Raw genomic sequence first — 26,267 nt, 5'->3', positions numbered from 1 at the left:
AAAAAAATGCTTCACATTGCACATCATCTACCAAATAAAACCTTTGCTGTGTTGACCAGTAACATGTCTGCACTGGAAAGTCAGTTCTCTGACAGCCTGCCTGCTGTTTTTGGTGACGAAAGCAGAGCATAAAAATGGAGGGAGATCAGAAAATCCCTCTCTCCTTCCTCTCAGACTGAGTGCTGAAAAGGGCCGACCCCTACAGTAAATCCCCTCGCCTTCCTCTAATCTGAAACTGTAAAAGAGCAAGAGCTGTAGCTTTGAGATAAAACAGATAAGAGGAGAATTGAAAAGGTTCCTCAGCATGGACACATTATCAGTGGACGTCTTACGAAACAAAGTGGTAATCAATAGTAATTACTACACAAATACCACTATTAAACATCAATACAACTATCAAATCATGCTGTTTTGATGCCAAAGCTTGGCGACTGTGTGAAAAAGACTGGAAAAATCTGCATATGGGAGAAGCTAGCTTTTCTAAGACGTGGTCTAAATGAACCCAAACCATGAATGAGCTCTTTATATCTACAGAGAGAGCACGTCCTCTTCCATCAAGTCAGCCATGTTGTCCTGCCATGTTTCTACAGTAACCCAGAGCGGACAAAACAACACAGCAAACACTGGCTCTAAAGCAAGACTTTCGCATTTTTAGTGGCCGCCGTACAGGAGAGTGAGGTCAGGGATATTTAGTTTGTGCAATCTGCAACCTCACTGCTAGATGCCAGGAAATCCTAAACACTGGACTGTAAAGATGCAGTGAAATGTTTCACTGTTTTCTGACATTTTTTAGCCCAAACAATTCATCAGCACAGTGATCCATTAGGAAAATGATTTTTACCTGCTGCTCTGGATGTGGCATCTGATGTACAAGAACAATATGCTAAGATCACAAAAAACTCACTGCTGGTTATGGAAAACACAGTAAGCCATGATAGGAATATAAATGTGATCTACTTTTTGCCACTGGAGTTCAGTACCTCACAGATGATTTTATACTAAGGGAGCAATCTATACCAAAATCTGTCCTGAGCTCTAGCCAACCCATCCATGAATGACATACATTCCTGGGTATTTCCTCTTGTTCTCTGCAAGTCTGTACCTGCTTTATCAACAGCAAACATGCAAACAACTGAGTTTGACACCGCATCCCAGTGTTTTTCTTTCAGGTACTCTTACAAATTCAAACACTTATGCATATGTGCACATATGCTTAAGACTTGAAGGCAAATAGTAAAGCAATCATCCAGGGTTTAAGAGATTAATGTTACCATCAAATGCCTAGAAAGAACAAGGCCTTGCCCTGTAATGGAGCTCTTAAGCTCTCCGGGCTGTTTATACTTGACATTAACATGTGCCTTAGATGATCACAAGTGGAAAGCTACAAGTACCACAGTTCACACCTGGAATTACAATGTGTCTCTACTGACCACTTTTAATTGGATCTCAACTTCCCCACTCCATAAGCAAATAAAGATTGACATCTTTCAAACAGAAAGAAAACACCAAATGCATTGCTGTTTTTACCCAGCAGCCCAACAGCAGTGGCCAACACGGACAAACCAACACTTTTTTTTAACACAAAGACACCATTCACAACGTTTGTTAAGCTTCTCCTCAGCCTCAAATTGCCCAATTTTTTAAGGGAGTCTGGGGATATTGCGATGACCAGTTCAATGGTGAAACAGGTCGTGTGTTCACAAACATCTGCTGGTTATCTTGGCGGATAAGAGAGCCCAAACAGGTAATTTGCATTGCAGTCAACCACATGGAAATCAGACAGCATGTTTTGTGTGTAGCCTACTCACACAGAGGACATCAGTTGAATGGGCAGTCCTTTAATGTGGCCTAGGACATACACACTGCCTGAGTAAGGATGTAGCCACATGCGTCCCAGACGGTCACATCTGAATATGGTCTGAGCGCCTGCATCTTAGTGTGTCCTCAATGCATCTTGATGCATTCTCATCTGTGCACATGTTAATGTCACGTGTATACAGCCTCATTCTCACATTTGCATGTATAATAAATGCTTCCTATTGAACCTCATGGAGGCAGATACTACCTGTGTTGTCCGATGAAAGTTGTTGAGTTGTTAATGTTAGCACAAATCCTGTCTGATCTCCATGTTGAATGTAGTGATTATGGCAGGCAAACTAATGGCAGCACAAGACCTGTCTGTCAAACCCCAGGCACATATGGCTCTGAGAACATCCCCTGCCGGCGACCTTTATTTACTGCCACCCACACATTCTCACATCTCTCCCTTTCATCTTTTCGTTCCATCTTTACCCTTTTCTCTTTTTTTGCTTTCATCATTTCAAGCTTTCGTCACCTTTTTCTATTTTCTCTCTTGTCCATGTATCCATCACCTCACAAATGACACCTAACAATATACAGTGTACTGAACAGGTAACAGGATGCAACATATCACGTGTGTCTTTCAAGCTCTCTGAATGTATGAGGTTTTGTATCATAATTCATCAAGCCTGTCTACTTAACAGAGTGCATGTCCAAGTCCTAATGAAAACAGTGCAACATAACCACAACAGAAGCCTGTGCACAGGACTCCAAAGGAGCCCACGATACATAATGGAAATAGTATGAGGTAGCAATTAAATGCACCATTTCATTTCATGTACTCTTCCTTAGTTTCATAATGCATTAGGGAATAGAGTAAATTTTTCACTGACTAGACGACATGATGATAGCTGGGATAGCCAAAGCAGGGTGATTAAGTCTTTAGGCTCAGTTTGAGCAATCACTGGCAAAATTAGATCAGTTTAGACTCTGGCAGGTTTGCAATGCCAAATGCATCAGCTGCACCTCTTTCCAGTTCATCAGTCTATCTGGAAGGAACCTGTAATGTCAGCTCTTTGACTGAATCCATTAACTTCGCCATTGGCTGGACGACCCACGTTAAAATCTCAGGAGGTTACAGAGGCGTACTCACTTGCAGCAAGTTTCAGGAAGTCACAAAAGAACAACAACAAAAAAGTCCTTAGTTTGGGTGACGCTCAAAAACACTGGGTCATACACTTCCCATAATGCAACTAAAAGCATTTATTTCGTGGGACCCTCTGTCTGGTGAACACCCATATCTTTCAAACTCCACAGCCTCAGTTTGTGGCAGAGGTTTTCTGCCACATGCTCTGCAGAGTTGGCTGATAATTCTCTGTGGGTTTGTCACTATAAGCAACAACTTACACATAACACACAGTCATTTGATCCACTGATCAGTATTGATTAGTGCAGCTTTAATTCACAAGAACATTTCCAGATTCTAATACAAGCAAACCCATGACAAGTGTTCCAAGCAAACTGAGTGTGTATGCCTGACAATAAAAATAGAATGGAAATGTGGGGATGCCATGGAGCAAATGTCTCCATGTGAAATGCAGTTCTAGAGATGCTAATCTGCACAGTAGCTGTGCCTGACTGTGGCCAAAAGCCCCTCATTTGAATCCTCCTACGCCTCACATCCTCTCCTGACCAGCCAATGATGGAAACACTGAGGTCAAAAGTGCATTACACACAGTTCCAGCAAAGTATCTCTAAACCCTGGTGATTTTGTTTTCCAATGCAATGTTCCAATCTCTTTTCAACATTGCACAGTAAAATTTCCAAGACAACCTTTAACGAATTCCACACCACAAAGAAAAAGACAATCTCTCCGTCGTTGTCTAGACGATTCAACATTTACCACAAGCTGGAAAAGTAGTCCAGTCTCATCCAGCATCAGTGCCATGTAGACACAGAGCAGCTAGAGTTATGGACTGAGGACAAGAAGATGTTTGCAAGCACTTTGGAAAATCTAAGCCCCTCAGTATCAGAGCTTTGATTTTACAGCACGATGAAAGGGAAAACAGTGACATTAAGCTGGTGTTTTCCAATGCTGACTTAGACATGCTGAAAAAGTATGTGTGACAGAATTAAGTGGAAGGCAAAGAGAAGGAAATGAGAGAAAACAGAAGCAAAAATGTGGTTTTATGAACTTCTACATATACAAAACTTTTTTCTCAAGCATAACTAGACTAATGAGCTTGTGAGATGACAAGCTGGGCCTCTGGCATATGTAATTAACAATATACTTCATCATGATGATTTAAAGTTTCTTTAGATGATTTTTTTCTTTGCTCGTTCAAAGGAGTGGAACATGTTGGTGAGAGCAGATCAGAGCTCGTGATTCTGTCCTCATGATTAACATGAGCCCAGCATTCACTCTCCTTTTAGCTCTGTTTTGGTCTCCACCAACTCCTGAGAAAAACATCTGACTCTTCAGCTGCTCTGTGCTCCGCTATGTTCAACCAGCTAGTTGCTAAGTTTGTAAGCTTGACAGTTTGCTCATCAGAACTTTTTCTTTGAAGACAGTTTCCTGCTGCTGCTGCTGCTGGAAACACGGTGATCAAAGAGGAAGTAAAGAGTGAGGAAAACAGCAATTTTGCATGCTGCAAAACCAAAACAATGAGCTGAAAGACACTAAAAAAAGACAAATTTGTCACTATGAGCAGCACTTAACATATTACACATCCTCATTTGATCCATTGTTAATAAAAAAATATTGATCAAAGCAGCTTTAAGACAGATTTCTGGCACATTGAATGCAGCTCATTTCCATTTACACTGAACTCCCACAGCCTCTATTTCAGCTTTGTTAGTCCTGCATTATTGAGCTCCTCAGCCTGGCAATTGACATTTCAATTAAAATCATTCTGCTTTCATGATGAACTGTTCCGTTTTATGATACCGTGATTGCTAATTAAACTGGGAATTTTTACAACACTGCATATGTTAAAATAACATGATACTCCAAATTAAAAGCAAGTAGATCACCGCTTCCTGGCTGGTGGCTCTTAGTCACCATCAGCGATACCTTCTTTTACACAAGTTACACGACTAATGGCAGCTATTTCGTCATGTCTGGATGAGGAGAAAAGCGGGAGTCTGCCCCCACCCTCAGGTACTGATTCCTGTTTTGTGAGCACTCACTGTTTTCCCAGGTCAAACCTTTACATCTTCATCTCCACCACTGCATTTATCACATGCTGCACACTCAATCTTTTTTTTCCCCTTCTTGGACAAGATTGCCAAATAAAATATTTTGTTTTCATGGAACCTCAAGCTCACTCTTTATGACATTTGTTTTCTTTTTCCTTTCTCTTTTGTTCATTTTTCTACACAACACACAGTTCGGAACTTAAAAAGGGATGTTTAACATTTTCCAAGTAGGTGGATGCAGCAGGCAGAATTTAAAGCTGCTCATCACATATACGGATCTCGAACTTTTCATACACAAACTTTGATAAACAAGGCTTGAGGGCAGCGGGTTCATAGGGTCCCACCGCGAAATGGGCGTCCTCAATTGGGTATGACCTGCCAGAGTCACCAATGGCTGGGAAAAGGGTTTGTTTAATGAGTCAGCCTGTTGGCTTGCATTCTCTGCTGCACAGACTGGGGACTGTTAAAAACTCCCATTACGTTTAACCCCTGTCTAACCTGCTCTAATTGTCCAAGGCTTGTAGGACATTACTGACCATTTAAAGACACACGCAGTTTAAGCACTGGGGTTTTCAATTCAATTCAATATACCTTTATTTGTCCCACAAGGGGAAATTCCAATAAAGCCTTGTGATTTTTGCACTTCTGATCAAAAATGGATTAAAATTTAAGATCACAGAGACATACATGATAAATGTCTGGTGTGTGTCTTACATGGTTTTTGCCTTCTACTGTCAAAGGGGGACTTTAAACTCTCATATAGATGCATATACGGTCAACAGATTAATTTTGGCTCCTTCAAGTGTGTTTTCGTGCCTGGCGCAGGCTGTAGAGCACACACACACACACACACACACACACACACACACACACACACACACACACACACACACACAGCAGGAAATGAGATTTGATGCCAAACTTACATTAGGGCAGCACTTTAATCTGATTGAGTCTACGGGATTAAAGGGGAAAGTGATCACACGATCAGCCTGAGGGGCAGTGTGTCACAGATATAGAATATGTGGAAAAAAGAATCCTGGAAATGACTTTTATTTTCTGTAATTGTGGGCATGAATAAATGATTAGTCAGGAAAATATGTGAAGGGAGGTGGTGCTAGCTGACTGGGACCATGCTGTTATGTTTACCCAGTGATCTGTAAGGTCAGCAGGCTGAATTTGGCACTCACAAGAACCTTGCAATTTATCTCAAAAATATTCAGCTAAAGTTCCCTCAAGTGATGATGCCTATCCATCTTGTCCTCTATAAATGAATGGAAAAAGGTGAAATCCTGTTGATGAGCTTTGGTGATGGCACAGAGTTTGAATTGTGATCTAAACGCTCACTGGAGACTTCCCCTTCTTCCTCCCAAGTCCCAGCTGTCGTTTGTCCAAAACTACTCCCGCCCTGGAGGGCTTTCTGACAGATGTGTGACTGCGAGAAAACAAAAGCAGGAGAGGACATAATCCGAAGTGGATGAGAATGTGGAGGAGGTGTGCGAGTCTCTGGCTGTGATGCAGTGACGGCAGCACGAGACTGGGATTATAAACCCTGGATTACACATGCAAGCACACAAATCCACTGTTGGATTTGGCCCAGGTCCTGCTTTCACTCACTTGGTCCTGAAACATCCTGTGTGCAGAGGCTCCACATATCATTTCAAATCATTGTCATGCCATACATGATGACAGCAAGGAGATTAAATAAAATATCATACAGTATCTGGTAAATCACACAGTGGAAGTATTTAAAAAACTTCTTTAAAAACACCATCAAACAGAACCTGATGAGTGACAGACTGCAGCATAATTACATTGGGCTCTTACAATGTACTAGCACAACTACGGCAAATACAATATGTCAAAGTTGAGCTAGAGAGTGCGTCTGAAAACTGTGACGGATGTTTACAATGGTTCTGGGTTACAATTTTAGGCCACCATTCATCTTCATTTTCACTTCCAAATAACTCACTAATCTGCTTGTCTGACTGCTTGTGTTTCTTGAACTGTCTGGTTTCTCTTTAGTGATTCCATCTGAAGACAGAAAGAACTGTCAAATCTATGAAAATAAAACCCAGGTTGTATGAAACTTGAATGGCATTAATTGTTAGGCGTGTAAGCACTTACAGAGAATCAGAAGTTTTTCATTTCTCCATATTTGAAATGCAGAATCAAGGCAAAATAATGAGAGGCCGTCACCCTCACACAAACATCACAACATTTAGAAAAGAAGGGAAGTGTGACATCATATTAAGGCCTGCTCAGGCTGCTTTATTTGGTCTAGTGTGGGAGGAAATAGGTAGTAGATTATCACTATCATAAGCCAACAGTGACAAAAGCAAGCCAGCAGCTTGGAACGACATAAGTAATGTGCATCACACATTTTTGGGTTGACTAGTACGCTTGCATATTTAGTTAATGAAGCTTCTCGCTTTAATTTTGTTCTTCCAGGCTATTTGAAAGCAGCTTTTCAAATGGTGGAAGTTTCATTTCAGAACAAAATTCACCATACCTGTGAACTGTCAGAGGGACAAGTATGTTTCAATGGAATGGCTGTAATAGCTCTTCTTTGTCTCGTTTGTTTAACAGGGTGTCACCTGTGGCACCAATTTGCATTTGCTGAACAGCAAGTTGGACTCAAACTTGGAAAAATGACACAATCAAAGCTCTGAAGCAAAGTGTCTGAAACACAGAAGTGTTAATCATGCACACAAACACACAACGAACATGGGCACATGCACATTTTCCCTCTCCTGTAGTCAATTTATAGAACTGAGTCACCCTCAACTGGAGGCGTTTAATCTCGACAGCGGTGTGACACAACCTCAATTATCTTTCACTGCAGCTGCTGCGATCATTCCCAGACTCAACTCTAATGGAAATCTAGTGGAAAGAAAAGAAACTTGCCGTGTTTCATATAAGCACACGACCGCTACATTTTTGAAAAGGCGTTTATCTTTGAAGTAACATGACACGGGCACAGTTATCGTTAGAGAACTTACAATCAATGAATGTTTCAGGTGACCCGAAAAAGACTAAATGACAAGCAGCAGCAGTGTATTGAGGCCAAGCATCACACCATCACTACTGCTAACACATTCAATAAAAGGCACTGATGCTGTGTGCACAGCAGAGACGTTATTTCAATGCTTTGTTCAGTGTTCTTGCGTCCTTCTCCTTATTTAAAGGTGACAAGCCTCTCAATGAACGTATACTTACTTCCCTCTCTTTAGAAAAAAAACACAAAAACAAAAGTTGTGCTGATTATATTCTACCTAAAGTAAGCTATTGGCCAACTGGTCATACAAGTCACACAAGTCACACTTGTATGGATGACATGCAGTTCTTTGTGTTGACAAGAAACAGGATTTGGATGTAAAGCGGACTAAAAAGAGAGTCAAACTTGTTAAGCATGTAATCTGAACACCCATCCCAGTTAGCAGTGATCAGCTTCTCCAACCTGATGATCAGACTGATGTGTGTCTGACTGGTGTGGCCTCAGTCAGCAGGACAGCTGATTTCACATGCCAGTCTTCTCTGAAGTGTAGTGGTAACTGATGTAAGTGCACTTGACGCAGTGCAGCAGTCAGAGGTTAAAAGTCACCTTGCCAGCTGAAAGTAAATGCACCTTAAGCTCATCTTTCATTTCGTTGTACCACTTCTCAGCATGGCTATTAACTGTACCTCTTGAGGGGGTGCAATAGCCTGGTTCAATATAGTTCAGTAGCTCATGAAATCCCTCATTGCACACTACGATGTCCTTCTCCATCATAAAGGAAAGCCTCTGAGCTATTGCCTCACACACGTCAGCCTCCTCTGGCTAACACAGACATAATAGTTTGTTGGGAGGACAGTGCTCCACTTTCAACTTGCACTGCAACCAGTGAACATTGACTTTTCAGGTGGTACAACACTGACATTGTGCTGGAGCTTCACTCTTTTACTGTGTAATGCTCCCACACTGGACTACGCTTCACCACTGACCACGTCTTCCTTTGCTGCGCCAGTGTTTTCTACTCTTCTTCTCTTCCCTCTTGTGGTGTAAAAGTTAATATATGTAAACTCCAGAGGAACAGTACACAAAACATACATTGCCTGTCAACACATTTTTAATGTGATAGCTAGGAAGGAACACAGGAAGACTCGTCAATAATCTTAATCCTGCCTGCAAATCACAGATTGGACAACTGCATCTCAAGTCAGCCCAAAAGGTCACTGGTAGGCACAACATCAGATGTCTGAAACCAGGCTAAGCTCTTAAACACATAGAGTTGGAGTAGAAAACAACTATGTGTTTCCATTTCATAGAATAACTTACACATCGTTATGAAACTAAATTTAAGCCTTCAGGAAAAAAGAGATAATTCATATTCAATGAGTAGTTTCGGTCAAAGGCGACCTACTGAAAACATTAGGAGACGAGGTGATTGGAGTGGCTTAGCATCCCTGCTAAACAATTTCCTGGGAGAAACAGTGATATGCTTAAATTTGTGCATGTGCCAGGGGAATCCCTGAATTTCAGTGGAAGGACAACGTAAGCCTGCTGCTTGTGTGCCCAGTTCAGCACTACCGAGCAAAGTGACCATCTGCTTGGGGAGATTTCCCCTGGTCTCCAAGCACAGTCCAGCCACAATATTTATGACTGAAACCAAAAGAAAGCCAAGAATGTTCTGGAGCCAATGCTTAATAAAAACTGTAAGCTGGAAGCAAACACCAGTGGTGCAGCCAAAAGAGAAAAGAGCGAGAGAGAAATAAGGTGGGATGAAAGGAGGATTAGGTTGATTTAAACCATGCCACATTCAGCATGACAATAAATGAAGTCAGATTTAATGGGTTTAGTGAGTGATGTATGAATGAAACGGCATTCACAACAAATGCAGCTGCAATGTAACTGACATCAAGTTAATCGCTACACTCAAATCTAGATCAGATCAGTCAGTCTTCAAGAGTTCTCAATCAGGTCAAGCAGCCAGGGCACATGTTCACGCACTCCAAACTCATGAGAGGAAAATGTTGACTCTGTGTTATCTGGTTGAAACTGGCAGAACACCAGCTCTAACATGAGGTTTAAACAAACCGATACCGTTCACAGTGTTCCTGTTCTGACAGCAGTGTGATGAACCACAACCAAATATAACAGCAAAATCTTGTGCTGTGATTATCAAATTCATCCTTAAAAGGTGCAAATACATCAAAAATGAACCTCGATTATTAGGTACACTCTCTTTGGGAGTCCACATAAGTAAATGGGTGACAAGCTCAAGAGCGGAATTCGATCACACTGAGATTCTTCTTCACTTATTCTATAATCAGATATTTCCTGGAACCTTGTCTTAGACTGACAGGGCTAGATAAAAAGTCAAGGGATTGCCAAAGTCATTACAATTCATCCTGAGGGGGAATGTCTCTACCAAATTTCATAGCAATCTGCCCAACCGTTGTCAAGATGTTTCAGACGAAACCCAAAATGTCAACTTGCTGGTAGAACTAGAGGAACAGGCAGGAGATCACCAAAGTCATTTCCGTGGACCATGAATGTCTATACGTTATTTTCATGGTAATCCATCCAAAGTGGAGACAGTGCCCAGCCTAGACAGGGGTTAAAAAATGGTTTAGCCATGACTAAAAACCAAAACTTTAAAGACCACCAATTTAGATCAGGCTCTAATAACGACATACATTCTTTTCTACCAACTTCCTCCTGTAGAACACAATCAGTCAAACTTTATTTCCATTAACTGTTGCTCACATGTTGGTCATTTTTCTTGGCTGACACCACTGCTTTTCTCTACAAGGCTGAAACGATCTCCAATTTCAAACTCCAGCCTTTGTCTTTCACTCACTGTTTCCTCTCTCTCTTTTTGTCATTTTAACCAGTCACACCTTCAGTATATTGCCTTCAAGAAGGCCTTGCACGCAAAAACATGAACCTCTCTCTCATTTCAGCTGTTTTTGCTTCCATTTTTCCCTCCACCGTCACTGTTTTTCTATCTTACTAAATTCACTCCTTTCAAAGTCCTTGTTTTGATTGAAGCAGAAGGCCAGTAGAGACAGATTTTGGCCAAGCTCTTGTTGGATAATAGAATCTATAGCAGCCATTCCATTCACCCGCTCTCCTTTTCTATGTTAGACTTCCATTTTCATTTTCACCTAAAGCATTCACCGTTCATCAACCTTACTGTCACCCTGTTCTATTTTCTTCCACCTCAGCTCTTAAAACACTTGGAAATGTAGTCTTAATTACTGACTAGATGATTCTCAGAAAGACAAATTATAAAGGGCCACTTTGCCAATTATCAACCTGAATGGTAACCTTAAAATGGGGAGGACAGAAAAACTTGGATTTGACAAGGATGATTGTGTGCGGGAAATGGAAGCAGTACCGTGCCAGGTTAGAGTTAATCTCTGGTGTTATTCTGGTCTTCAAAGTTTTAATGCAGAACTGAAGGTGAACACTGCCATGGCAACATCACATACTGTGATAAAAGTCAGCACGTGGGATCTTAAGTTCAAAACTGAGTCAAAAGGGAGGAGGCAAGCTTTTGCTGGGGCCGCTGAAAGAGTCTGGAAACAAACATTTAAGGTCTGTTCTTCAGGGTTTAAAACTTTGGAGTCATGCCATCTGCCTTTTTAAACATCTAACTTTTTTATCATCACTTAAAACCATCAGGATTATGCCATCCTGGGCTTGAGCACCACAGATGTATAACGGAAAGTTTGTGCTAGAAACTGGGGATGGAGTTTGCAGGACATGGGAGTTTACCCCACTGGCAGAGTCTAACAAACAAATAACATCAATCTGCATGATGGGAAGTGTAGGATCTGAGTGGTTTTGTGGCTTTACTTTTATGAGAATATCTCTACTACCAATTTTTTCAATACCAACTTTCCAGGGCCCAAGTAGACATATGTATTCAAACTGCTTGATTTGTCCAGTATAACAGTTCAGAACCCAAAGACATTCAGTTTATTATCACAGAAGACTAAAGAAACCATCAAATATTCACATTTGAGAAGCTGGAAACATACACAGTCAGCCATTTTTGCTTAAAAAAATGCCAAATGTTTAAGGAGTTACCAATATTGTTGTCAATCTACCACAACACCGTTCCTTTAAATATATAACATGGATAATGAAGAAACTTAATAGATGACGGACATACTGATCTTTTCCTCCCTGCGGACATGAATAAAAACACTTTAGATATAAACTGTGTGTGTGTGTGTGTGTGTGTGTGTGTGTGTGTGTGTGTGTGTGTGTGTGTGTGTGTGTGTGTGTGTGTGTGTGTGTGTGTGTGTGTGTGATGGGTTCGGTTTCACTTTTTCTGAGATGACAAATCCACACTGCACCACCTAAGCCTCTTTCTGAGCCAGAAAAAAAGCTCTTGCTGTGGCTTCATGACTCAAATCAGCTCCAATGAATGATGCAATCCCTGATTTCATCCACTGGCCATGAGAGAAAACATACTGAGGGGAGGGAAGGCAAGACAAGACAGGAGAGAGACAAAACAACATTTTGGCCAAGAGTGTCCCAGGAAGAATCAACGCCTTTCACATGGTTCTGGCAGCTTTTCACCTCTGCTGTTGGTGCATGTGAGCGGACAGTCCAAACATTGGGGAAGCCATATTACTTACACAACTCAGATAGTGTCCCTCTGAGACATGAGGTAACTCCATTAGTGATGTAATAACAATTATATATTACATGAGAACCCCTGTGGTGCCGTTTGAGTGACATAATTATTATCTTTTTATCATAAGAAAAAGCTCTGTGGACATTATCGGTCTCAAGATGTTTCGCTTTGTTAAAACAGCAAGTGTTAATGGTCTAAATAAATCGTTTTGCTAAATAAAATACTTTGTTAAATCTGATGTGTCACTCATTTTTGAAGCAACTGCTCCCATGACAGTTAAAATTACAAATTGATAGGTGCTGATACCAGTAAGCAGTACAAGTACCATGAATTCCTCACCTTCTGTAATAATTTAAACCTCAGATATCACAGTGAAAATCACTTTATCCTTCATCTCCATGACTGTGAGGCAAACTGTTGCCTGATGATAATGCACTGCTGCAAAAGCTGAACCATGTTCTCAACATTTACTGGAAGACCCAATGTTGGCGTCTCCACTGCATCAATTTGGTAGTGTCACTGGAAAAAGGAGGCAACTCGTGTGTTCATGCAATGTTAATGCTGATCTGAATATGGCCCCATGCTACAGACACAGGCTGAATCTCAATGCAGAAAGGTGTTGTCAGTCAAAGCAGTGTGCTGCTGTTTTTGTGGCTTTTCACAGCTTGAACCTACTAAAAATTTAACCTTGTGTTCAGTGCCTCTGTATTCACTTCTTTACACCTCTATGGAACTGACAAAGGATTGACATTATGAAAAGAACTGCATGCTTTTTGTTTTTTATTTCAAGGGCAGCAGGAGGAAACTCCCAACGTTTACACACTGGAGTAGTATTACATGAATACATTACACAAATCAGGAAGGGTGTTTTGGAGGTGCATGTGAAGAGTTCTGGGACCAGGTCTCCCACAGGTCATTGACACTTTCATATTCTATCCATATCTCCACAGAGAACAATTAATGAACAAAAAGTTCAGAGGCCAATGCCATGAAGAAGAAGGATCCCTCCTCCCACTCACAGGAAGCACAGAGATAAGAAACAGATAGAGAGTGAGGCAAAGCGTTTCATTTCCAAAGCGCCACAAAGTTCAGAGGGACAGCGAGGGACTGACCTTGTGCTCTCACAGAGCCAATAGAGTGGTTTATTAAGACGGAGGAGGAGAGCCGTCTCTAGATTGGAGCGCCCAGTGTCTGTCTGACAGACAAAGAAGCTCCAATTAAAGCAGGCAGCTTGTCCCTCAAGTGGCTGCCCTACTTGGCTAAATGAGGATTTCGAATAAAGCCCAGAGGGAATACTCCAGTTTATCCCTGTTTCAAAGAGACGGGGAGAGGCGGCACCTGAGTGGATGACACCAATGAAAGACAAGTCAGCAGAGGCCTCAGGCTTACCGACGGTAGCTATGACAAATTACACAAAGACAGCAAACAGAAGAATAAACACTTATACATATAATCACTCTCACTTGTGAACAAGACGCTATGATATTTAAACTCCTTGACTTGAGTCCATACCTCTCAACACTGGGATTTGAAGGAAAAGGGACATCTTTCAGGCTGTCAAAACTGGCCAAAAAATGACTATTTTTGCACATTTCATTCATAGGAGGGAAACCAATACAACAAGAGACATACCAGTTGTATATAGTATTTTAACGTAAAGTCTGGGTCAGTCAGTCTTGAGTGAAACCGAGTCTTAACAAGCGGCAGTTTTACCAAGAACTGTTCTCAGTCATAGGTCAATGCTCTGCAGCTCAACGACTTTGTGTTGGTGGTTGTCCTTTGCATCATCTTGCAACAGCGCAGCAAATATCTTAGGCTCCTTTCATTTATGTTTCATGTCCTGCAACCTCCACCAATTTGACCAATAAAAAAGAAACTGACCACGTTTACCATTTTTCAGTTCTAAAAAAAAGTTTCAGCTTTCAAACATCTACTTTCTGTCAGGCTGATTTTAGCCGAAACAATGTCAACAGACACGTCTTCCCCAGGTTGATTCATCAAAGGTTTGACTTCAGAGAGACTGAGACACTAATCCACAGAAATCCACCCGGTGTTATTATTCCACAAGAGAAGACAGGAGGCAGCCTATCAGTATTGATGAGGTGCCTCCTGTGGGCTTTCACTGAGTGGCTCATAACAGACGGATAAGCTAAGCACTCACCAATGTGATTCATCATCAGACAGTCAATACCTGCCATCTGCTGCCTGCAGCCTGAGCATTAAAAATGAACCCTGAATAACTGTACCCTAATTAATTTGAACAATACAGTGAGCAACACATGGTAAAATGTCATAAACTAGTGTACTCTACTGTTGCCATTCTACACCATGTGTTTATCTTGTCATACATAATTCATGCTGTTGATTTTCCCTGACTCGTTGTCCTCCATTTCTTTATCTTGCCCCCCTTCAACACTCTGTGAACGCAATTGGCTAGAGCTTAAATGGGAATAACATTAATTACCATTTTAACACAGAAAAGCTAGAACGAGAAGTCCTTCTCTTGCCAGTTGATTGATGGGGAAATTAGGCAGGCAGACATGAAAATACCTTTTGTCAAAGACTGGGGAGTCCTCCACTCCTGCTGACAGTTGCTCTATAACATGGCAGCCTGATTTCTGCTTTTCATGCTCCCTTGCGTCGTTCTAATGAGATATTTTTAGCCCACTGTGAGCAGCTGTGCATCAGTTACAAGAAGAGGGAGTCTGGGGTGAGTTATTGCAAATATACAAACATGTCCACACTCCTGTCATCGTATTACCGTTAAGCTTCACTGGTCCATTTCAACTGAAAATCTTCCTCACAGTTTCCCTCAGTGGATTGAATGTGGACTCAGAATGTGGTTCAAAGCAGACAGTAAAAGAGCTCCAGAGCCTTTTGCCTCAGCGGAGTCAATCACAGGGGAATAAATACGCTGAGGTTTTCAGCTCGGGTGAAAAAAGAAATGCAAGGAGCGAAAACAAAACTCCATCTGTTTCCCCTGGTGAAACATGCTCCGAGCAGACCAAGAAAACAACAGGTATTCAGCAGAGGTTGAATCACACCCCAAACATGAACGCAGACAGCTATCCACCTAGCTAAAAACACTGTTATGTCAACAACAGAAAATCAAAGGGCTGGTCTTACGTCTTTAGGTTCGGATCGACAAAAGCTTTATGCTCATTGTGCAACTTTGATTGGCTATGTAGCTGGCTGAACGTGGAAATTGCTCACTCATTTGAGACAGCGTCACCAGAATGCGAACATCACACGAACAAGGGAAAATCAGAGTGGAGTGCAAACCCAGAAAACGCTGTCAATGCAATAGTGAAGCTAAATTGGGGCCCAAACTGGATGCTTTACACATACAAGTGATTTAGCAGCACAAAAAGCAACAGGAATCAACCAGCTGTCCAGATCACCAGGTAGAGTCAGATGTGTTGTGTCTGTCTCCCACTGTGGCACAACAGCTGCACATATACTGCAGAGCAAACATGAGATGCATAATATGCTAAAACAAAAACTCATTCACAATGTCGCCACTCACTGGAACTCCAGTCATGGTGCCATGGAGCAGTAATCTTGAGTAATAGCTGAACTGTTTGGTGAGCTCTTCACGGAAGAAGTTATCTCATACATGGCAGTGAACTGCACTTCACTGAACTCCAAGCCACTTGCATGGTGGAGCAGCAGTGAGCCCAAATACCCTCACGTTGCCATGTGAGCAAAGTGGTAGCTGCCTGTGTCTGTCACCTCTTCTCCCTTTTGAGAGGGTGTTCTCCCCAGCGGGGGAGATTGTTAGTGCTAGCACATCTTCCCTCTCTGCAAACAATCTGAACGAGGACATTTTTCTGGGGGGAAAAATAAAAATACAGCGAGTGTTGCACAGTCCTAATGTGAATCTGAAATCTGCTAATGTGAATTCAAGTACAGTGCAGTCCGAGCACAGTTAGTTTTCCAAATGCTGCACCTTCATAGACATTCTTTTCATTATATCTTTTATGTTTTGCTCCTTGAAGTTTCAGGATAGCTGTACTCCAGCTATGAGACAAAAGCTGAATGAGTAAATCCACTGTAATTTGGGATATTATATTTATGCTTTAGTTCCAGAAAACAGAAAACTTGTTTTTGAGACGTGGAATGATGACTTGACTGATTATTCAACTGACAATCAGCATTTTAATAATCAACTCTTCATCAAATCTTACGCAAAAATGCCAAAAATTCACTTGTTTTGCTGATATTCTCAGTCTGCTATGAGAGTTAACTGAATATCTTTCAGTCTGGCTTACAGACCACGAGTGATCAATTAATTGAGAAAACACTCAACAGAATAATCAAGAATGAGAATAATCACTAGTTCCGACTGTTCCTACCGTAAGTTTTATAATATGAAGAAAGAGAAGAAAGCTAAAAGATTTAGCTGTGCATCACTTACTCTTGTTTAGCATTCAGAGAAAGTTCCATAGCCATGGATCCAACTGTTAGCTCCACTCAACCATTAGCCTGGGAGACAGGCATGACTTTAATGTTTAGTGCTGCAGTTCACAGCCTAGAAATATCTTTTTCAGCAAGTTTACAGGCGTCTGCTCCTCTGTCCCCCTGTCATACCTCTCTCTTCCCCAGCCCTCCACATGGCTCTCGGACCAAGCTTCCTCAAGCTTGCCACATTTGCCATTCTCCACCTTGCCACCAGATGGCCTTGGACTTTCCCTTCTGTGCCCATTTGCACACCTGCTGTTTGGTCCAAAAATTATGTCTGATGTCTTCTTCAAAACACCTTTTCTTGATCTTGATGGAAAACATGATAGGACACAGGAAAAATCTCTGTTCACAGAGACAAACAGACAGACAGATCCATGTTTAGGCTTCAGTCGTCTCCTCTATGAGGCATCTGTGTCCTCACTGTGATGAACTGGTCCTTGATCACATCTTTAGCTTGTGTCCAGATGCTGTCTCTCTCTCTTCTTCTTCATCTCCATGCCGTCTCCATGCATTGGTTCAGTGTTGTTGACTGTAGCTGCTGTGGCTGCTTTTACAGACAGTATGTTGGTGTTCAAGCGCAAAATGTTCTCAAATTAGTGCGACTATATGAAAATAATAGTTACATTTATGCAAGATAGTTGATTAGGAGCCTGTGTATATAATAGCTTAACAGCCACAACTCGGTAAACACCTTGAAATGTTGACTTGATTGTGGCTTTCAAGTTGTTATGACTGATACAGGCTGTAAAGGTTTAATGTGACATGTTGATCGTTTGTTATCATGAACGGCTGAATGGTGCGTCACTTAAAATGTTGCTGCCAGAAGGAATAGTGGGATCTCCTTTCCTTTCCTAAAGGATGGTCTCATGTATCCTATGTTAAAGGAAAAGTGAAAAGAGGTATTGAAGCAGCTTTCCTAGCATTTAGAGAGTTTGAACAGCTCTCATCATGGCTGCTACTTTGATACTTCTGGTTCATTTCACTCAGTCAAAGCAAAAGCAAACAAGACTATTTGAGTGTGTTCTCATCAGTCCTGCAGTTACCTGGCTTTGTCTGTCCACTCCTCACCTGTAACTCATTCCATTATCAACCAGTCACTATATATACAGTCTACTTCCTATGTTTCTTGCCAGATCGTTATGTTGCCAAGCACTTCATGCCCTTCCTCCGTTTCTACCAGCCTTATCTGTGTGTTTGACATTTTGCTTGTTTACTGACTCTGGATTCCTGTCAGCTCCTTACTAGATTTGTTTGCATGTGCTGAACTACTCTGGTTTTGACCCTTGCCTGCCTCATTCTCCCATAGGAGTGGGCATTATGACTTAAAAACTTTAATCACAGTGTTTTTGTTTGATTCATGGTGACGGTATTATATCATGGTAGTCCACTCAAAACACGAGTCAACCTCTTTTAATTCTACTGGCAAGGTACAATGTACGTATCTTATGATAGACGAGTAGGGAGCAGATGAAGGCTTGGTTCTTGCATGTCAGAATAGAGAAATTTGCATTTGTTGCTCGTAATGTTAGCTTCCATATCTTCGTGTTGCCAGAGTTGGCATTATAGTGAAGAAAACAGTAGTTACTACATGTAACTCCAGTTCTTTGAGTATGTGTACTTGCATGTTATCACAGCCACAAAAAAAATGCAAGCATGTCGTGGCAGAGCGTGACACCAGTGACAGAAACGGTATACCGACCACCTCGTCGTAGCTATGCTAACTAACTGCTGACTGAAGCCATATATTTACTGGACAGATATGAGTGGGTGGTTGGCGTTCCCAGGAGAAAATGGCATGGTGGGATTTCATAATGAATGAATCATGCTAAAATGGCATAAAATATTAAGCGCAATCAGTGTTTTTTACAGCAGCAATTAGGGTGAGAGGACACACTTTAGGCATGAGAGACAGACTAAATTGTGACACAGAGGCAGTGACATTCTCTCAGGGGTTTCTGAGTCATCACTTATGCTTGTGTCAACCGGATTGTATGAACAGCTCGCTGGTCATCCAAGTCATAGGCCATATAGGTCAGGCAGGGCCTGAGGGATGAGCTGCACGTACAATGACAAGACACACTCAAATACCATTTAGACTTTACACATGGCACACAGCGCCGCTCGGCCTTATCTTTTTTTCCCTTTTATAACACACACACGCACACAGACACACACGCACACGCGCACACACACACACACGCACACACGCACACACACACACACACACACACACACACACACACACACACACACACACACACACACACACACACACACACACACACACACAAACTATATATCTCCCTTGATCCATCCTTTTCATGTCTGGTCTTAGCAGGGTATTGTGTAAATGGCGTGTTGAGCCCCTGACATTAGCTACTAAGCCAACCACTGGCACGGCATACACACACCAACCAGCAGTGTGTGTTCTGATGGAGCACTTTATTTGGAAGCACTCTGTGTGTGTGTGTGCATGTGTGTGTGTGTAGATATATATATATATGTACACAAGGGACTGTGGCAGGAAGGATTTAAGTACTGCTGACCCAGTCCCGATGTAAACCACGGGCTTGAGGGGTCAGGTCATCACCCCTGTTACAGCTGATATAAAAAGCAGTTGGCATGTTAAGTTACAGTTTGTGTGTGTATTTGTGTGTTTGGATGTGTGTGAATGTGACCGCTGCTACAAGTTTGGCAAAGAAAAAATGACCCATTTCAAATTGCGTACGTGATATTATTGTTCATTGTTTAGCTAAATGTGTCTCAGCTGAGTGATTCACAGAACAGACAGCATCATGCACTCGCACAATTAACAGTGCTAAGACTGTAATATACTTCAACAGCTATATTACCCCACAGACTATATTTAGCTCTCCATCTCTTTTGTTTCCATGGGAATGAAGAGTTCACCGTGAGCGGCTGTGGCCTCGGGTATTTTCCAGAAGCAAAACGACAGAATGGCTGGCTCCTGAACCATAGCTCGCTTTTCCACAGCCTGGTGGGTTTGTCAAGTGATCATTTCCACTCCGCCGAGTCCAAGCATCACTAGGTCTGTGTTCAACCACTGGCCTAGTTTTCCCTTCAAACAAGCCTGTGCTGTCAGAGGAGACAGGCTTTCAGTTCAGTACATCTGGATAATGTTTTCGTTACATGTTCTGTGCTTGTCTCACTAATAGCGGGAGGGGTTTAGAATAAGCAATACACAAACTTTTGACTAATTTGTAAACTTCCACTGTGATCACACTAATTTCAATTTCAGGAAGAGAACAAGACCAGAGTTCTGCTCAAGTTCAAAACTCCACCCAGCACCTGGTCTGAGCCAGACCCTACCCACATGAAGCAGCCTGCTACTGCCAGGTTTGACACATCATCTCAACCTGACGCCCTTTGCTATCGTTTTGCTTTAGGTATCATTAGCTCACCAAGCCAAATAAGCTAAAATAAAACATCTCTACATGTGCAGGTTGTCTCACTTGGACACTACCTTCCAACTCTACCCAATCATCTAGAATACTACAAAAGCAACAGTGTGCATACAAGGCAACAAAAAACAGTAACATTTCAAACAACTAGCATAAACAACTACTGACTACAGCTTGTTTCAACTGTCTTGTGGGAGTGTGACACGTTTTACACTCAGGATCCAATCGAAGTGGATGATGCACCCTAAGGAGTCACACCAATGCTGCTCTCAATCCGAGATGTGTCCTATCTAGATATCAGTGCCCCACTTCCTGATTCCCCTGGGTGGAAGAGTGACCTTGCTCTGTGAAAATATTCTGACGACAACATCAATTGATGGTACAATTACATCCTCACAACGGGAAATATGTTTTGTCATCGTCAAAGCAGACCAGCTTGCGCCACAGATGCCAACGGGTCACTGTGACTGTGTGACTGTGTCCTCCTGACATATTAAATGTTTAGCTGTGGCACAATCCCGTCAATATTCCCTTGAAGTGCACTGCACTAGAAAGCAGCGCTTTTGGTGTGACACCATGGTTCACTGCCACATAAAGCCTCTCCAATGGGATGGAGCTTCCTGTTTAGGATTCTCGTCACACAGCGGCAGTGCTGGCAGCGACTCTGGGGTTTCCCCTCATTGAACGTGACCTTCAGTTCAGCCTGCCTGCTTCAATATCTCTCAGCCGAGCTAACAGCGCACTACTGTATGTGGCTGTGTGCCTGAAGGCAGAATGTGCCCTCAGTGCTGTCTTTCTCTTATCTCTTCTGAACACCGCTGCTGTCCTGTGAAACCCCTGTGCGGCAGATTGTGGTGGTTTTCATCACTTGAGGCTTTAGCATTAAAAGGTGCAATAAGTAAGAACTGGCCACCTGTCCAATCCATACTCCAATGGTCTCAAGTAGAGCTGCAACGATTAGTTAATTAATGACAAGCTGCAGCTTCTTGAAAACAACGGTTCGTCATTTATGACAATGAATGAAGAGTCTTTGGGTTATGGACTGTTGGCTGGACAAAATAAGCAATCTGAAGATGTCACTTTGGGCTCTGGGAAATTGTGATGAACATTTTATAGACTAAACCAGATGAACTGTTTTAATGTGAAAATAACTGGCACATGAATTGATCATTAAAATAACTGCTAGTTGCTTGTGGTCCCAAGCCAACTTGGACTCATCTGGACTCAATCTATTGGCAAGAAACACAAGCGAAAGGTCCAACGTTCATTTTATCAAAAGCTGGACTTCTTATCTTGCTTCCTGAGAAGTTGCCTGTCACCTTGTGCAAACACCAGAACAAACCACACCCACACCCCGACACACACCTCATCTTTCCATTGGAATCTGATTTTCCCTTCAGGTGAGAGATGCTCGGGCTCAGCGAAAGCTTTCAGCCAAAGCAATCAGCGAGTGGGATGAATCATGGACGCCCCTTCTATAAACATCTGCCCTCCTCTCTGCTCTCCCTTCTTTCATCCCTCACGTTCTCCCCTCATCTCTGGAGGTATGGCACCAACGATTAGAGCCGTTAGCCACACGCTTCCTCATTCAAGCTTACAGTCTTTCACCATATGGGAGGACTGACTATCAGTGAACACAGATACTGCATCACTGAGCTGTTGAAAAAAGCAAAATGGATATTCTCCTTCTTCTCCTTTAGTTTTAGTTCATTGATGGTTGTTTGCACTGCTCCATTTTACTTTTCTTCATGCAGCTGATACTGTGAGGAAAGCCCCTGCTTCCCCCAGGAGACACTACATCTGCTGCTGCTGCTGCACAGTCGCTCACCACCACCGTGTGCCTTTTCAAGCTCATCTCCTTTTGTTTGTGTGATTGTGTGTTCTGCGCTCTCCCACCAGCCCATTAGGGTTTTGAGCAGGGATCAATCAGTGGCGCAACGGCCAGATCGCGGAAGCCTCGGCCCACGCTGTCAGATGATGATGCGGAGAACGAAAAAAGGTGAGGAGAGGAAAAGAAAGGAATGCATGCCTCCACTTCCTGGACAATCTCTCCATTACAGGAGCAAGTACAAAAAAGGGTCACCGGGTGGGGAGAACAAGAGACAAGCTTTTTCTCTTCTCTGCCACCACGTTGCCTTCCCTGGCTTGTGTTCTAATACGAAAGACAGAGCTGTGAGTCATGTACAGCTCATCACAAATCAGAGGCTGCGGCTGATATCACAGAATGAGTCAGAAAAGGAGTCGCTGGCCTCATTCGCGTCAGTGCCACTTTGATGAATGGACTTGCAAAAATGGAAAGCAGTGGAAAGTGTGAAAGCGAATTCAGAGCTGGACGAGTAAGACAGGGTTAGCATGGCCGGTACTATTTGAACCCTGACCTCCTGCTAGTACAGACATGACTGGGAGAAGAAGGCGTGAGAAGACACAGAGAAGTACAGTCAAAATAAAACAGGAAGTTGGTTTGAGGGGGTGAAAAAGGAAGTTTTAAGAGATGCTGTCTCAGAGCGACCTGTTGCCACAGAGTTAACACCGTAAAGACATGCAGCATGACAGCAGCGTTACAGCCACACTGCAGGACATGTACTCACCCCTGGCAGACAACTTCTTGGTATTGATTATTTTGGCGGCGTACTCCTGTCCTGTGGAAATCTTCATGCACCGTCTCACCACAGAGAAAGCACCCCTGCAGAAGAGTTAGAGATCAGTCACTCTATGCCAAGATTTACAACTTTTACAACAAGCAGAACCACAGATGAACAGTTTTATTAGCACTGAACAGAAACACAGAATTGTGAATTACTGGTTTACAAGAGTGACTTCATACATTTCTCAAAGACTCCTGTCATCTTTGCTTTACTGTACAGATCGTTATACTCTTTATACTATTTGTATTTTGCCTGCCTCCTTACATTTTATTACTGATTTTTAGACATTTGCCGCACTTAACTGGGGCTCTATAACCACAACAACGATCAATTACAGCTTGATAGCTGCATTCGTTTTATCACTTTGTGTCTTCTCTGCTGTGAGCTGCATGTTTCCAAAAGGTTTCTTCTTCGCTTAATTTAACCTCAGTGGCTTAAGCATCAGCTGTTACAGTGTTAGTGTTGGGTGACTTGACAACACACACCACGAAACCACAGAGATTTGTCATTTCATAAAATTTTCATACATCAGGTGACCGAGAGTTGATGCTAAGCGTTCTGTAACTGACCGGGATTGGCCATTGGAATATTCAAGCCTTCTTTAAATTCAAAATGAACTGATTAATTCGGGATTTTGCATCTTCTCTCCGTGCCTGTGTGGATTTTCTTGGGGTTCACTGGTTTCCTCCCACAGACCAAAGACATGCAGGGTTGACTGGCGACGCTAAATTGTAGGTGTGAATCTAAGTGTGAATGGTCATCCATCTGTGTGTGTGTGTGTGTGTGTGTGTGTGTGTGTGTGTGTGAGTCCTGTGATTAACTGGCGACCTGTATTGATAATGAATGAATGGAGGACTCGATCAAGTCAGGGTCTGTTTCCAAAGACCAATTTTGAAAGTATTCCCAAAGCATTCTTACTGGGAAAGTTGTCCCGCCGCTAAGGGAGATGTCAATCAAACAGTCTGCACACACCCTTAAAATCCTGAGATGTCTAATCAGGCACCAGAAGAACTGTGACACTGATTTGCTTTTTAACAGTGCTCGACAAATTCATTATTGATTACTTTACTTTGACAAAAACGTCACAGAAGAACATTCTTAAATTAAAAATGGCGTAATTACCAGGGTATACCTCTCCTCCTGAAGACTCCGCTCACCTTTGCTTGCACATCCTACTCCTAAAGGCACACTAAAAATAGGTGCTCATTCTAGAAATATGCAGCTGGATGCTCACAATCTAAACGACTGTGTGCATAATTCCATTAAGTGTTTTCCTGTGAGATGCCCTCAGAAGCCTTCAGATGAAGTCTTTCCATCGATTATTTATTACCCAAACTTCCAAGCCTGTTTTTAGAAACATTCCTGAAGACAGAGTGGAGCAATAATTGATGTAATTGCTGCTATTTAGCCAACGTGATGACTGAAGCTGACAAGTCAGCCTCAGCAACCCCCTGTGATTTTTTTTTTATTTAATAGAATTATCTGCTGAGTTTTTGATTGATCTTCGTTGTTTACGATAAAAACAAACTCCGTGATTTAATCTGCAGAAAACGTGCAGTCACTGTGGAAAAGCTAAATTGATCTATATTTGAATGTGCTGTTGTGTGTGGACCACAAACACACCGCGGAGGAATTTCAACCTTTCGCATATTGGGGGGAAAAGGCGGGCGGAAACAGCCCAAAAGACTGAGAAACACACTGGTTTTCTTTTAAACATGATGTTGCCGTCTAGTTTAAGGTGAGCTTTATTTCACTGCTGCTCGTTGAGAGCAACACAGGTGTCAAGCTGACCCGCGCCGCTAATGGCACTGCCACCAAATTCCATTTAAAATTACTGCTTGTTTTTACACGCCTGACACGTCGCCAGCGGGACACGCCCGCCGAAGCACGGTTTAATATTAAACACGAATTATCATTTCACACTTATGTATTCGGCATGCATTTCACGGCACGCAGCTGTGTTTCTTTGAAAAAAAAATGAACTTTTTCGAGTGGCACGCGAGGCATTACCAAGACATTGTTCCTCCATAATACAGGCTGATGGGCGTGAACGAGCGGGGGGAACCGACTCGAAAAGTTGAGATAAACACGAGAGCATGACAAGTATTAAACAATAAGACCTCGGGGTTGAAGAAGGAGTCTTCCTGTTTTTTCATGTTCTTGCGCTTAGCTAATAACAAAAGCACAAGTAAAACTGAAGATTTTTGAATGGGGGTTCGCGTGACGCCTTGCACACACGCGCCAATTGAACGTATTAAGGTAGGACCAGGTACACAGAGGTCTCTCGCGGGGGTTTCGGTCGCTGATAATAAAAGCACACAGGACAATGAAGCTTCACTTTGACAAACACGAAATACTTATAAAATGAGGAAAACTTACTTTCCCAGCTCCTCGTACAGCTGGTACTCATCAGTGAACCTGGTGCAGGTCGTTGAAGCCATGTTAAGGTGAGCGGAGACCAACTTGGGAAACTGAAAGCCTCAGTCGCTTAAATGCTGTCCACAAATCCTTTGCTCTGTGTCCCAGAGTGCCACTTGTCGGCTTTCCGAGGACAAAGTAAAAGCAAACTGGACTTGAATTATTGAGTAATGTCTCCTGAATGCGGTGCTGGGCGTCGCTCCTCCCGGCTCCCGTTGGCAGATCCCGGTTCCTCCTGGATTTGACAGGGACGTCGCGACCTGCTGTTGTGTTTGTCTCAGCACTGACACTTGGATTAGTTGACCGCAGTCAAGGCAGACTTAATGTAGATGATCACTCGTCCGGTGGTGAATTTCAAAATAAAAGTCCAATTAACGCGCATTTTAATTGGCTTGCGCTCATGTAAATGCATTTATACATGGGATGTGTTTTAAGGGAAAACACGAACTGTTCAAAATACTTCAAACACAATTGTTAGTCATGTTTTTCTATAATTTAAAACCCAGTCTATGTTATTTATGTATTTTAGAAAAGCTATTTCCTCTTCCATGTGTTCTATTTTTACCGTCCTTGCCATCATGTAAATTGCGTTATTTTTGTTTAAAGCTCATTTTGCAAAAATTAAAATGTATCTGGCCCTTCTGACACAAAGAAAAATGATTTTGTTTTTGTGAAAGATCTTAAAT

The 26,267-nt window shown here is 42.3% G+C and overlaps 1 protein-coding gene across 27 annotated transcripts in view; it reads right to left on the bottom strand.

Moving 5' to 3' along the window:
* camk2d1 (calcium/calmodulin-dependent protein kinase (CaM kinase) II delta 1) overlaps nt 1-25,892 on the bottom strand; it is a 77,028-nt gene extending 51,136 nt beyond the window's left edge. For 26 of the 27 annotated variants that reach the window (XM_070993347.1, XM_070993352.1, XM_070993358.1 and 23 more), the window contains exons 1-2: nt 25,543-25,886; nt 23,107-23,201 (exon numbers count right to left, since the gene is read on the bottom strand). In XM_070993347.1, the coding sequence (XP_070849448.1) occupies nt 23,107-23,201; nt 25,543-25,604 (157 nt within the window). In that variant the 5' untranslated portion in view covers nt 25,605-25,886. Of the gene's footprint in view, nt 1-23,106; nt 23,202-25,542 lie in introns of all 27 variants that reach the window. The other variant, XM_070993354.1, reaches the window with a different exon arrangement.
* Between the last annotated feature and the right edge of the window lie 375 nt (nt 25,893-26,267).

The sequence above is a fragment of the Chaetodon trifascialis genome, chromosome 23, assembly GCF_039877785.1.
Source record: "Chaetodon trifascialis isolate fChaTrf1 chromosome 23, fChaTrf1.hap1, whole genome shotgun sequence".
NCBI lineage: Eukaryota > Metazoa > Chordata > Actinopteri > Chaetodontiformes > Chaetodontidae > Chaetodon > Chaetodon trifascialis.
This window is presented reverse-complemented; position numbering and strand designations above follow the sequence as displayed.